This window comes from Halichoeres trimaculatus, unplaced genomic scaffold (assembly GCF_033239565.1).
Source record: "Halichoeres trimaculatus isolate MK-OKI-2021-1 unplaced genomic scaffold, fHalTri1.1 fHalTri1_scaffold_10, whole genome shotgun sequence".
Taxonomy (NCBI): Eukaryota; Metazoa; Chordata; class Actinopteri; order Labriformes; family Labridae; genus Halichoeres; species Halichoeres trimaculatus.
Genome location: NW_027437187.1, coordinates 5,751,363 through 5,765,212, shown reverse-complemented (window position 1 = coordinate 5,765,212; position 13,850 = coordinate 5,751,363). Strand labels below are relative to the sequence as shown.

The following is a 13,850-nucleotide window of genomic DNA, read 5'->3' as shown; positions in this document are numbered from 1 at the left end:
AAGTCATTTTTTGTTCTGTGTTATGAAGTTTTTCTGAGATTTAAGTTTAAGAATGTTCAAACGGTGTTCATGAGGTACGTGCAACTCTGACACTAAGTATCCTGAGAGGCTGGATGGCGGTGTGTATTTTTTTTTTTTACCCTTTTCTAAAACACATCTCAAAATAGAAAAGTGTCTTCTTTGGATAAAGTTGTGGAGTAGACCAACATCAACTCTGTGTGAATAAAATGAAGAAGGATGTCTTTATCTGTTCTAAGGTAAGCTGACATCACAATTGAGGAAACATGTTACCTAATAATCTTTAACAGGTTGAATGTTAGCTTAAGTTAGCCTACCGTTAGCTCCTAGCTTCGTTGTTCATCATTTCTCTGTGTTTGTTGTGAGTTCATTGGCCTGTTTTGTTCAAGTTTTTGTTCTTTTGTGTTTGTACGTCATTATTAGCTGCTGTCCAAAGGGCTCTAGTTAAGCTAACGTTAGCTTCTGGAGCTTAGCTTCATTAGCTTATCTGTAATAGCTGAGATAATAAAGGTTCTTGAACTTTGTACTGAATGTTTCAGTGTAAATCCTGTAGCTCCAAACTAACAGAGACACACTCTTGGTAAAGATGGTAAAAAGGAGGTTATATTTTTGTCCTGACCAATGCTGATCCTCTGTCTTGTTGTCTGAGATGTTGATGCTAACCAGATGCTGTTTATTAGGTTTGCTCTGGTAGCTGTAAATTTAGTCTGTAACTGAAGCTTTTTATCAACCTTCTCGACAATACAATGACTCATATTTCCCTCCAATGTGGACTTTAGAGTGTTTTGGTGAGTTTTGGATGATCTGTGATCTTTCTGTCTCCAACATTCATCATGAGCATCCTGTGAAATGTCTCCTCCTGTGACACCTGCCATAGCTCCTGTCACTGAATGTTTGTTTGTCGGAGGGAGTGGAGGGCGTGGCTTAGCAGAAGGTCAGTTGTGAATGTGCGACCATGTAGTGACAGTTGTCTTCAATAGGGATCTGGGTTTAGTTCCTGTATGAACACCTCTTACAGACATGATAACATGGACAGGCTGAAGCTGTATGTCAGTGAATCAAAAGAGTGAGGAGGTAAACTGAGGTTTCAAAGGAGAGCAGTGAGCTTAATGTGAGCAGAAAGAAAAAATGTCAGAGCTCTCTGCTAATCTCTCTTTGTTTTTCACTTTTCTTGACTGATTTAAAACTTTTCAATGAACACTTTCTGACCTCCTCCAACTTCATGGCCTCCAGCCTCTCGGTGTCCCTCCTCAGAGCCTCCTTGTCTCTCTCCAGCCTCCTCTGCGCCTCCCTCAGCCTCTCCAGCTCCCTCTGGTACTCCTCTTTCTTCCTCTGCAGCGTCTCTCTCTCCTCCACCAGCTCCTGGCGCCTCCTGCTGGTCTCCTCCTCCTCCCCCTTCAGTCTCTCCTCGCGCTCTGCCAAACTCCTCTCCTTCAGCTCCCATGACTTCTCTCTCCTCCTCTTCTCCTCCTGGTGAGCAGCCTGCTGCTTCTGGAACAAAGCACAGAGACAGTGAGGAGCAGAGTGTGTGTGTGTGTGTGTGTGTTAGTGTGTGTGTGTGTGTGTGTGTGTGTGTGTGTGTGTGTGTGTGTGTGTGTGTGTGTGTGTGTGTGTGTGTGTGTGTGTGTGTGCAGAGAATCTGAGCCTGGTGATTCATGGAGAGAAAGAAAGAGGACCTGCAGGCTGGCTGCCTCCTGTCGCTGCCTCTCCAGACTCCTGTGTTTCTCCTGCTCGATGAGAGAGGAGGGCCGTGAGGAGGAGGAGGAGGAGAGTGAAGAGGAGGACGAGTGTCTAGAAGAGCTGGCGGTGAGCCGGTCACTCAGGGCCTGGCGCTGGTCCTCTATGAACGAGTCCTGCTGGACCACTACAGCCTGCAGGAGGAGGAGGAAGGAGGGGTGGGGTTAGGAAGACTGGAGGAGGGTGTAAACACTGCTGAATGTGTGTGTGTGTGTGTTTGATACCTGCAGCGACAGCAGCAGGTCATGCAGGTGTGTCACAGTGTGCTGGACCTGCTGGAGAGACACAGAGTCACGTTACACCCAGGTTTCAGTCCAAGCAGATTTAGAAAACCAGGAGCGGGCAGCTCTCTTACCTCATTGTTCCTCTTCAGCAGCATCTGCAGGCTGGCAGTAGCTCCCTAAGGAACAAACACAAACACACACACAAACATTTATAGTCAGACTGTAATATAAAGCCAGCAGACAGTGTGTGTTCAGGTTATAAGCAGCAGAGATATTGGAGAGTCTCAGCAGAGCAGAGAGGAAAATGATCTGATGCTGCAGGTTTCAACATCACTGCTTCATCTCCGGATACTCAGTTAGCTCAATGCTAATGCTAATTTTACTCTTAGGTACATCTTGGAAGCAAAGGTTATTCTTCATTTCTGACAGAATTTTTTGTGCATTGATGAAAAAATTGTAAGGGTTGCCCAAAACCCAGAGTGATCTAGTCCATCACTTCCATCGTCACACAACCATCCATTAATCACATTCAGCACCTGCAGTCAACCACTGTCCAATTGGTGGCTAGCGTGCATAATCAATTAGATATTATGTTGACATGTTGTCGTCACGGGTTGTTGCTGACAGCGCGCTTAGGATCTATGGAGTTGATGCGTTGGGGCACATCTGTGACCATCTGTGACATCAGGACCACATGCTCCAGGATTTCCTCCCAGTGAAGCCGTCTTTATGACTTCATTGGGTGAAATGTTTCTGGACTTTGAATTGCTTACTGAAGCAGCAGTGGTAATTCCAGTCAGTAGTGTAGCAGCAGAACGAGGCTTCAGCCTCCATAAACTCAAAACAGACGCGAGTAGATGTCTGACAGAAAGGCATGTGACCTGATGATGATCTCCTCTGCTGCTCTCTTGCTTGATGACCGATAACGCCAAAATGCGCATTCACTTTAAATCCATGTGGCCCAGGAGAAAGTCAAAACTCAGGTAAACCAAAATAATAATAAAGAAAAAGCTGGCAAAAATTGGACTTGACGATTATCGTAAAAACAGCTTGGAATTTTTTTCAGTTTGATTTAGAAATTTAATTGAGAAGTGTCTAACGTTTCGTGTTCAACTTTTCGAACGTTTTTGGTGCAACACCTGACAAATCAAAGCTGCAGATCTTCTTTTAGCCTCATGTTTTATACCAGGAAGCAGAATTATAACTTGATTAATTCAGTTAAAAATCATCCAGGCTATAAACAGTTTGGCTTCTTCTGCTATCTTTAAGTATGTATGTGATTAAGTTTTTCGATACCGTCCGTGTTAACATACTTATGTACTCAACATAGTAAGTGTAAGTGCAGAAATACTCGATTTGAAAACCTACCACAGTCTCAATCATTCACACTGTAATCTGTCCGCCTGCTGTGAGAGCGATTTTTTTTTAAATTTTACAAAGCTCGAGACAGCAGAATTGGTATTATCATTCTTATTTTCTATTATTTGTCTGTTATTTTCTCTTTCTGCCCTATAAGCGATATATTGCCCTGCTTAATTAATTTTACAAGTTGTATTTAAGTCGCTTTTGTGAAGAAATGCAAAAAAAAATCCAATTCATTACTAATAGATCTTATCATTAATTTTCTAAATAGATCATTTGTTCATTATGACAGAATTTTTACGACCCTGTCCTTCAAAATGACAAACAACTGAAAAGCCAGCGTCTGCTTGGAAGAAAGAGTTCAATCCCAGAACATAGAGGTGTAGGATTACTACTGGCTGTGGCCAGGAGAAGATGAAACTGTGAGATGATTCATCTGCGCATTATGGACTAGTGTTCTGCAAACCATGAACGAATCATTTAATACCCGAGAATCACTTTACTGACTCGAGACTCATGATTCTTCGCCCCAAATGACTCATTTACTGACTCAGTACAAAGCTCACGGTAGCCTAGCCCCTCACTCACATCATGGGAGAATGGCTGGTACGTAGAATGGCTCAACTCACAGTGTATACGGGTCATTAACTCACCCACAGTACATACGGATCACTAACTCACTCACAGTATGACTCAAGGCACATACAAGTCACTCGCCAGCTCGAACGTACGTAGCCTTACCGTCTCAGTACTGGAAAGGTTTGTGAGATCATTTTCCTGAATGCCAATTTGTTGTGAGGACAATTCATTTTAAAGGAGGGGTGACTTTTTGATGACTGCTGACACTTTATTTTTATTTCACTATTGTTTAAGCTATTTCCGTTTATTTTCATGTGTCAAGAGGCTTTATTTTACTTTAGATTTATTGTACAAAGTTATTTTCTCTAATGTTGCACTGTTTGAACTTTGTAATTTTTCTCAGTTTTATTTCTTTAATTTAATGTTATTTTATTTGTGAGTTAGAAAAATAAAAGTTTCTTTAATATATGTTGATCTTTTACTCTTTTTTTTCACATCGGAGTGTATTAATTGTCCTTTTCAGGCATTTCGCTGGTATGAATCTCTCTGAAATATAGTTTTCTATGCACTTTCTGGGTAACTGACTCAAGTGACTCAAAAACCCGATTCACTTTGGTGAGTGACTCATTTAAACTCCACTCAGTAAAAAGAATCAAGTTTCCCATCACTATTATGGACGCCGCGGAAGCTAACATTAGCACAAATACAAGTGATATATATGATGAAAGTTTGTAATGCATCAGTTTGCTAACTGGGCGTTTTAGCTTGGTCGTATGTGGGTTTTCTGGTCTTGGTCTGAAACAATCTGAGCCATTTTATAAAAAATATCTAAACCTGGATCAATTTTGCAGGAACACATTTGAAGTCTCCCCAAAGCATGATGGGAAAATGTGTTCTGGTCTGATGAAACCAAGGTTAAACTTTTTGGCCATAATCTCCAAAACAACAGCAGCCCCACAGTGAAGCATGGCGGTGAACAGCATCATGCTCTGGGGCTGTTTGTCCTCAGCTGAACTGGGGCCTTGATTAGTCCAGGTTGAGCTAATTAAGATCAGCTCCAAATATGAATCAGTGTTTGCACAAAACCTCCAGGTTTCTGTCAGAAAGCTGAGGATGAGGATCATCCTTCACTGCCATCCATCCACATCTACCTCTGCTTTGAAGCGTCTGTTTCCTGACTCTGACTCAGCTGATGTCAGGTGTGTGTCAAACTTCAGCTGTGGGTTCAGTCTCAGAGGATTTCCCGGTTAAATGAGTGTGTATAAAATAAAACACAGAGTTGATCTGAGCAGTAGTAACACCAGTGAGTCCTCACACAGAGGGCAGTAATATCATGATGTAGGAGTCACTGTGAGAGGCTCAGGGATCAAACCGACAGCTCGCAAACATCTCTGCTCATCAGCTGCACTCACTGACACACACACATCCATTTTTAAAGAGAAATCTGCCAGCAGAATACACTCATTAATAATACACACACACACCTTCTTCAGCACACTGTCTGACTCAGTCCTGCGGAGGTCCAGTGATTCATCCCCCTCCTCCTTCTCTCCATCTGAGGACAGAGACAGAAAAGCTTCTGATTGGCTGAAACGTACCTGTAAACATGTGGAGCAAGTTGAGACCTGTGTGTGTGTGTGTGTGTGAGTGTTTGTGTGTGTCTCACTTTTGCTGATGTTCATCTGATGACTGTCGAAGCCTCCAAATGTCTCAGCTCTCCTGGGCAGACACACCGGTCCCACACTGCCCCCTGTCAGGCTGACAGGGGTACTGCACCCAGCTCCCCCTACACCACTGTGGACCAGAGTGTGCAGCGTCTCCACTGCAGAGACAACACACGCATTAGCAACAAATCATCAGCATAACCACATGCACGCACACACACACACACACACACACACACACACACACACACACACACACACACACACACACACACACACACACACACACACACACACACACACACACACACACACAAACACACAACCTGCTTACCTTCTCTCAGAGCGTCTTTGATGATTGGCTCTCCCTTTGTGACATCATCAGCAGTGGCTCTGAACAGCATCCTCTCTCTGACAGGTGGCGTCCTGCTGTCAGGGCCGGGGCTACAGTCGCTCAGGTCTCTGAAGATGTCGACTTTTTCCAGCAGCAGGGAGATGATCTGATCGTCTTTGTGTCGCAGCAGCTCTGAGGGAGATGTTGATTGAGTGAAATCACCACCGTTAAAGTGTGTGTTTACCTCATCTCATCCTTATTATACGTGTGTGTGTGTGTGTGTTCACCTCTGATCTCCTTGGCTCTGCTCTCCTGCTGTCTCCTGTCTTCCTCTGTCTCACTGGGGATGCCCTCGTCTTCATCTTTCTCCCTGAAGATGAACAGACATTGTCCAGTTAAACTGTGTCCTTAAAGAAACAGGACTGTGTTCCGTCTGGGTCACTGCAACACTTTGCTTCATAAATATGTCGTGTTAAATTGTAGAGCTGAGTCTAAAACAGACTTAAAGTCCCAATGGTTTTTTTTTTTAAACACAGTCAGCCCCCTTTAGCTGTCATTGGAGCTGAAAGCATCATGAAGCACATCAGTCACTCAGTCATCTAATATGCTTCATGATGTGAAATTAGATTGCTAAAATTTATTTTGTGATGATGAAATTTAGTTTGTAGTCTATGATTTTGATTTGCGTTCTGTGACATGTATTTGTGTCTTTTGAAATATATTTTTGCTCTATGAAATTCATTTATGTTCAGTGAAATGTATTAGTGCTTCTCAAATTTATTTTGCGCCTTTTGAAGTAATTATTCCCATTGGCCTTCAGGGCCACCGTATATAAGAGGAAACTCCAACAGAACAGCAGGCGACAGGCCTGGCAGTTTTCCTCTTTAAGAATGACTGTTTTTCACACTGATCGTTGGTCACTGTAGCTTCGCCCCTGGCCCTTGATGTAGTTCAGGTATGGCCAATTAATTTTTACCAGGGGCCACATGAGAAACCTGAATTGTGTCAAAGGGCCACCAACTTCTTTTCCATTGTAAAATGCGCTAAATTAAATATTTTGAATAGCTGTTACTGATCATCTGAAGAATAAAGCACTCTGTAAATATTTATTTCAGGTTTTGTGAAATTGTGCTGCATAGGTCAAATAAAAAAATAAAAACAATTACTGACTCTTAAAATGATAGAGAACATGTCTTTAGTTTTCATCTTTGTCAATCTGTGTCATACATAAACTCGTTACTTTTACCCATCGAGAGTACTGGCAGGCTGCCAACACTCCTGGATATGGAGGGAGACTCCCATTTTTTAAACCCCTTCTCTGGCTGTTCTCCTGGCTTATGATTTCTCCTGATTGTTCCCCAACTTTAAGTATGCTCCTGTGATCGCTAATATTTTTCTAAGTCAAATCAAGTACTGTACTTAGGCGTCATATCAAAAACTGAAAAACCATCCACCCCCTCCCTCTAAGTTGGTTTGATTCAAAGACTCTGCAGGAGACCTCAGAGACGGAGACAGATAACGGTGCAGCAATCGTTGATGAAGATTTTAACAGAGCCTTAGCTGTTACCTTTCTATCTTTCTTTTTTGGTGTTGACATGCCGTGAGTTAAACTAATGTAGCTCTGCTCTAACGTAGCATCCTCTTCAATCAGGAGAGTCTAGAGCAGCGTGAATCATATCACTATAAGAAGAAGGCTGACTCTAAAATAGTGAAATGCGTGTTGATGTGAAGATCTGTCTGACTTCATTGTGTGCTGCACATACACACTGCGCGTGTACGCAACGGCGCTCTCTCTTCAGAACAGTAGTGAGTTCAGGTGGAGGAGACTGACTGAGCCAGTGGAAGAGAGGGAGAATTCAATCAACAACGTCTTGTGAAGTGCCTGTGATAGATGAAGTATTAAGACATATGCGGGCTGGACAGGGACGCACAAAGGGCCGGATGTGGCCCGCGGGCCGTAGTTTGCCCAGGTCTGATGTAGTTAGTGCTTTGCTCTGGCCCAGAAAAGGGTTGGTGCTTACTAAGCACCAGTTCTGAGCACCTGGAGCCAGAGCTTTGTCAGTGAAAACACAAAGAGTGTTAAGTGCTAAGTCAGGCACTGACCTGGAACTAGCTCTAGCACCAATTTGGTTAAAGAGGGGTAAATGAGAACCTGCAAAGGGGGACTGATCTAAAGACCAGGGTCTATGCCAGAGGGGCATCAGATCTGGAGGAGCTTGAATGGTTTTCCAAAGAAGACTGGGCTGGGGTTCCTCAGGAGGTGTGTCAGAGACTTTTTACAAACTCCAACAAGCGACTTCATGCTGTGACCAGCAGAAAGGACACACAGCTGACTGCTAGCATCAGGGGGATGAGGATCCTGACCCTGGTAGATTTTGGTTCTGTGAAATCATTTGTTTCTGTGTGAAAGGTAAAATAATTATGTGTGTCTGTGCGTGCTTACATGCAGTGCATGGCGTCCTGTATGATCGCCCTCCATGTGTTTCTCTCCTCCTTGCTGCTGGCGAGCACCTCCACCATCTCAGGCCTCTCGATGCCCGCTGTGATCAGAAAGAGCCCTGAAGAAAACAAACAACTGATCAGGCTACCTATCAACCAATGACAGAGGGCGGATGGCGTATTTGTGTCTGAGTGTGTGTAAGATTTGTAAGTGTGTGTGTATCCACTGACCTCGCTCCTCATTGGCCACCTCTCTGACGATCAGGTTCTGCAGAGATATTACTGTGGAGCGCTGATCCTACACACACACACATGTGAACAGAAACACACTGAGTGAAAAAAAACACATCATGTGACCTGACCTTTGACCCTACACACAAACCAACGTTACTGACCAAAGAGGCGAAGACGAATTTAGTGTCTTTCTCCTGCAGGAACACCAGCACGTCTGACAGCAGCATGGCCTGAACCTCTGCAACACACACAACAACATGAGTACACACACACACGCACACCAAATACACACACACACAGGAGGAAGAGGGTGAACCTTTGAGTCGGCCAGCTGAGTTCTTGAGCTGCAGCGCCCCGTCGTGCAGCAGCTTCCTCCCTCTGATCAGGTCCTCTTTGGCAAACATCTGCCCACTTTTCATCCTCATGATGGACTTACTATCAGTGCGGCTGCAGAGATCAACACACACACATGTGTCATCAGGATAGCAGGACTTTGATTGGCTACACACAGACAAAAAACCCCTTCACAGAGGGATTTATGTACCTGTAGACCTCCTTCAGTCTCTGCTTCTTCTCCTGCTCGTTGACTTTACTATCCACAGCAGCAATGAGCTCCTTCACACAGCGCAGAGACTCACACACACAGCTGTGGTCCTCATCAGACTCTGTTACACACACAAACACACACAATTAATACTTGAGGCTAAACACAGGGTGTCATCTTGTCTTCCTCAGGCTTAATGATGGGAGAGGATGGTGCTCTGAATCCCTCTAACATCCAGCAGGGGGTGACTCATCTCTGTGTGTGATTATGCATCTTAGACATTTCGCTTGTTGTGGTCCTGACCGCTGAAGTGAGGTTTAATGAGCTGTGTGATGACATCAGAAAGAAGACTGACGCTGATGAGTCTGGAAAGGGATTTTAAGAGATCTCTAAAGATTTTTAAATCAGCCATTCCACTGTCTGGATAATAGTCTGCAAGAGGAGCGCATTCAGAACAACCATCAACACGTCCAGGTCAGGCTGTTTCAGCAAGTTCAGCTCTGTGAGCAGATCACAAGATACTGAAAGAAGCCTCCAAACCCTAAAACATCATCATGGCTCTGACAGCTGGCTGAAAAAGCTTACAGTCAGAAACAGACTCGATCAGAAAAAAAGACTTAACAAGTTTAACTCTCATTGGAGGAAGGAGGAAACCCTTGCTCTCTAAGAATGAAGGCCAGAGGCACTCTAGACAAAGACCTGGGCCCATATGCACATCTAGTTATTACACAAACAGGACCATAAGTCTTAGTGTACCATGATGGAGCGGCCACATGCAAAACTGCCAAAAACTGGTCAACTGGACATAACTTAGTAAACTTTTGCTGGTTTAATTGGTACAAACAAATTAAGTAATTTTTGTTGTGACAGCTCATTGAAACCATGAGTGAGGAGGGAAGTCAGTGCACATGAGACCCGACTGTACATTGAGAAGGTGTTAGTGAGATGGTACTCGCTATCTGCGCTTGGCTGGCATGGACGGGCTGCCTGTGCTCAACTGGTGTGGACCTGCAGTCTTTGCTTGATGGGCGCAGGCCAGGGTTGTAATAGTTAACTAAAAAGAAACTGAAAAACGAAAACTGAAATTTAAAATACATTGCAGTTAACTCAAACTAATACAAACTAGAAAAGAAAACAAAAACGATAAGTAAACTAAAACTGTATCTTGTGTTCACATAACTAATTGAAACTAACTAAAATGATAGACAAAATTCCCTTAGTTATTGTTTCTGACAATATTAACAGCCTTTAGGATTTAAATTAATCCAACACATTTTCCCAACCAATTTTAGACAGTTTTCGGTAGTTGTCAGTGCCGCACAGCACCATCATAGCAACGTACAGGGACGAGCTTGTTTACTGCACTGACTGGCTGTGCTCTGTGCTGCGACCAAACGTAGTGGAGCAATGAATCAGAGCATCTGTAATCGTTTAATTGTTACAGAGTCCAAGTTTTTATTCATTGAAGCTCATATTGTATTGTTTTTTTTTTTAATAATTTATGTTAATATTATTTTAATGCAATTTATGTCAACATTATTTTATATAATTTATGCTTATATTTTTTATACTAAGTTTATATTATTTTCACGTGTTTAAAGCAGCAGCCAACAGTTCAGTATCAGCATTGACTGAGCAGTGAGCACTACTGAATTGAATCTTTGATCACTTTTGAATCCTGCACCTGGTTAATATGGTATGAAAAACTAAAACTAAACTAAAACTAAACTGAAACTAAACTAAAACTAAGCCTTGTTGCAAAAATCAAAACTAAATAAAAACTAGAATGTCTGCTCTAAAACTAGTTAAAAATAAACTGTAATGGAAAATAAAATGTCAAAACTAACTAAAACTAAACTATAATGACAAATCCAAAACTATTATAACCTTGGCTCAGGCTGGCTGTCTGTGCTGTTGGGCGCAGACTGGCTGTCTGTGCTGTTGGGCATGGACTGACTGTTTGTGCTGTTGGGCGTGGACAGGCTGTTTGTGCTGGTGGTCATTGCTGCACATGGAACCCAATGTACCCGATGATTTTTACAGTTTGTTTAATGTTAATAAAACAAAATGTGTTGACGCGCATGCTTTGTTTGCCAATTTTAAACTGAAGTGTGTTGAGATTACACAGCCTGTCCATGCAGTGGTGCACAGCCAGCTTACATTGCTTTTGTCCAGAGAAAAATACAACAAAGCTCAATGTACAGCAAGGTCTTAAATCCACTGTGTACCCTCCTCACTCATGGTTCAGATGTCTTACTTTATTGGATATGTTGAAACAACCTTTTCACATTAAGATGGACCCACACATTGCACACAAGTAATACTAACGCAAAAACTTGATATTCACACAACATATATGATTAGTTGGTTTAACAAAATTTAGGTCTTGCTAACTGAAGCATTTTAATTGGATGGAAATTCTATCCACAATTTTATTACTTTCATTCAACAATTCTTTCTTTTTTTTTTTGACTGTATCTCAGCTTCCATAGTGAGCACACTCTCCTCCAGCAGCTCAGACACTCTACCACTGTGTGTGTGTGTGAGTGTGTGCTCACCCTTGGTGTGCTGCAGAATCCTCTGGATCAGAACAGGATACTTGGTGATCCTCTGAGTGACCAACAGGATGCATTCTGGGATACTCAGCCTCCGTACAATGCTGCTACTCATCATCCTCTGCACATACACATACACACACAGAGTTACACACACACACACACACACACACATCTTCAGGATGGAGTAACTCTCAGAGGAATCCCTGCATGCAGAGTGTGTGCTGACCTTAATAAAGGCCTGGAAGCGTTTGTCTTTGGCGTGCAGGTCTTTGTAAAGGTTGACGGCTTCGTGATGGCGACTGCAGAACTTTCCGTAAACCTTCTTCATGCTGTCAGCAACGCAGCCTGAAAACTGGAGACACAGACAGAGGAGGGATGCTTCAGTGTGACACTCTAACCATTTCATACATGGTCTCCGAAGCTTCAGTAAAAGGGGCTCCAACACTCCAACACCTGTCAGCTCACCTGTTGGAGCAGGATGTCCCCGACGCTGCAGATGAGGAAGTTGTTGTTGTTCTGTCCCTCAGATGAAGACGCTCTCTTCCTCTCCAGCAGCCGGCTGAGGAAGCGTGTGTGCACTTCCAGAAGGTCGTCCAACACGGGGAATATCTGGAGAACAACAACACGCTAACCTTTAATTCCTGACTCTGTGATCAGTGATGTCATCAACCTGCTCCTCTCCCTGCGCTCACCTTGTCCAGAGTGAGAGTGTCGAGCTGCAGCTCCTTCTGGAGGCCTTTGTAATAAACCTCTGTCATGATCTTCAGCGTCCGCACGTGGTGGAACTCTGTCTGGTACAGCTCTGTGGAGACAGAGAGACAGGTGTCAGAGCTGCTGTGTGTGCGTGTACCACAGGTACGCTCACACCTGGAGGGGACATCAGACAGACGTTACCGTAGATCACGTCCTGTCGCTTGATCTCGTCTTTCTTCAGAGCTTTCAGGAACTTTTTATCCACTGTGCCGCTCCAAGAATCAGCCTCCAGATCTTTAACGTCAAACTCAAACTCTCCCATCAGCTGGCTGTCCATCATCTCAGTGCCTGTACATGCACACACACATGGAAAAATCTGCTTCAGTAACAGTCACAGCTTTTTGTTCATCAGAGCGCGGCCAAACTCACACAATCCAGTTTGTTTATCTTAACTCATGTTTGTGTTTGTGTACCTTCATCAGTGAGAGACTCAGTGGAGGCGTTGACTTTGCTGCCCTGGTTCAGAGAGTCCGTGGACTGGGACAGGAACTTGAGTCCTTTCAGAGGAACATCGTCTAACCTGCAACAGAGAACAGCTTCAGTCTCACACACACGGTCACACACATCTGATCTGATAGATACACTCTCCAGAAACCACCATCCAGCTGGTGATGTGAGCTCACTGTAGATGGTAACATGACCTATCCACAAAGTTTTCACAGGGCTTTACATTTTGTTGTAGTCTTAGGGTCGTTGTCCTGCTCATAGATGAACCGTGGCCCCAGTCTGAGGTCTGCTTGATTTCAACACCTCTCTAAGAGTAACACTTCCTGGTGCGATCACATCTGCACGAAATCTCAGGCATGAACAAACTATGGGCCCAAGAGGCAGAGACAGTGTGTGTGTGTCTCACCCTGCGATGTTGCTGGTGGAGATGCTCTTGGACAGGTTGCTGTGTGTGTTGAAGATGCTGGGGTGTCTCCGGGGAAACAGCACAGGCAGCTGGTCTTCAGGTGTGGTTGCAGTGGACCAGCGTTCCCGTGAGGATGAGGAGGATGCGGAAGACACTGAGGATGCTGAAGATGTGGCTGAACGTAAAGAAAGAAAGACCGTGAGACAGAGCTCTGAGTCACAACATTGGTAAAACATTTCTCCTCTGACTCTGATGGTGAAACTTGTTTGTTTCTATCTTTGCTTGATTATTGTTTCTAGAGACGCCAGACTTCATCTCCTCTCTCGTAGTTTCTGTTTCTGACACATAGTAAATCAAACTCTTTTCATATGACAGCCTGTGTGTATGAGAGATTTGTGGCTTTCTGTGTTCTTACATTTACTCCTCATGCTCACAGCTGATCCAGGAGCAGCTTCAGGCACCAGAGTCTGCATCTGGAGACAAACACAGGACATCATTACAGACAGAAGAAGAGACTGACGTGCCAAGAGAGGACTGATCTGATATGAAGT

General features: G+C 43.7%; 1 protein-coding gene across 3 annotated transcripts in view; it reads right to left on the bottom strand.

The window, feature by feature from the left end:
• Positions 1-13,850, bottom strand: part of LOC141796122 (uncharacterized) — a 68,763-nt gene that overhangs the window by 4,940 nt on the left and 49,973 nt on the right. For 2 of the 3 annotated variants that reach the window (XM_074677064.1, XM_074677066.1), the window contains 21 exons: positions 13,715-13,772; positions 13,300-13,474; positions 12,860-12,966; positions 12,588-12,734; positions 12,386-12,495; positions 12,159-12,302; positions 11,920-12,045; positions 11,694-11,811; positions 9,136-9,256; positions 8,908-9,038; positions 8,753-8,829; positions 8,589-8,655; positions 8,362-8,476; positions 6,206-6,288; positions 5,919-6,110; positions 5,587-5,742; positions 5,405-5,475; positions 2,111-2,155; positions 1,980-2,030; positions 1,695-1,889; positions 1,228-1,509 (listed from right to left, as the gene is read on the bottom strand). In XM_074677064.1, coding sequence (XP_074533165.1) covers positions 1,228-1,509; positions 1,695-1,889; positions 1,980-2,030; positions 2,111-2,155; positions 5,405-5,475; positions 5,587-5,742; positions 5,919-6,110; positions 6,206-6,288; positions 8,362-8,476; positions 8,589-8,655; positions 8,753-8,829; positions 8,908-9,038; positions 9,136-9,256; positions 11,694-11,811; positions 11,920-12,045; positions 12,159-12,302; positions 12,386-12,495; positions 12,588-12,734; positions 12,860-12,966; positions 13,300-13,474; positions 13,715-13,772 — 2,571 coding nt within the window. The remainder of the gene's footprint in view (positions 1-1,227; positions 1,510-1,694; positions 1,890-1,979; positions 2,031-2,110; positions 2,156-5,404; positions 5,476-5,586; positions 5,743-5,918; positions 6,111-6,205; positions 6,289-8,361; positions 8,477-8,588; positions 8,656-8,752; positions 8,830-8,907; positions 9,039-9,135; positions 9,257-11,693; positions 11,812-11,919; positions 12,046-12,158; positions 12,303-12,385; positions 12,496-12,587; positions 12,735-12,859; positions 12,967-13,299; positions 13,475-13,714; positions 13,773-13,850) is intronic. The other variant, XM_074677065.1, reaches the window with a different exon arrangement.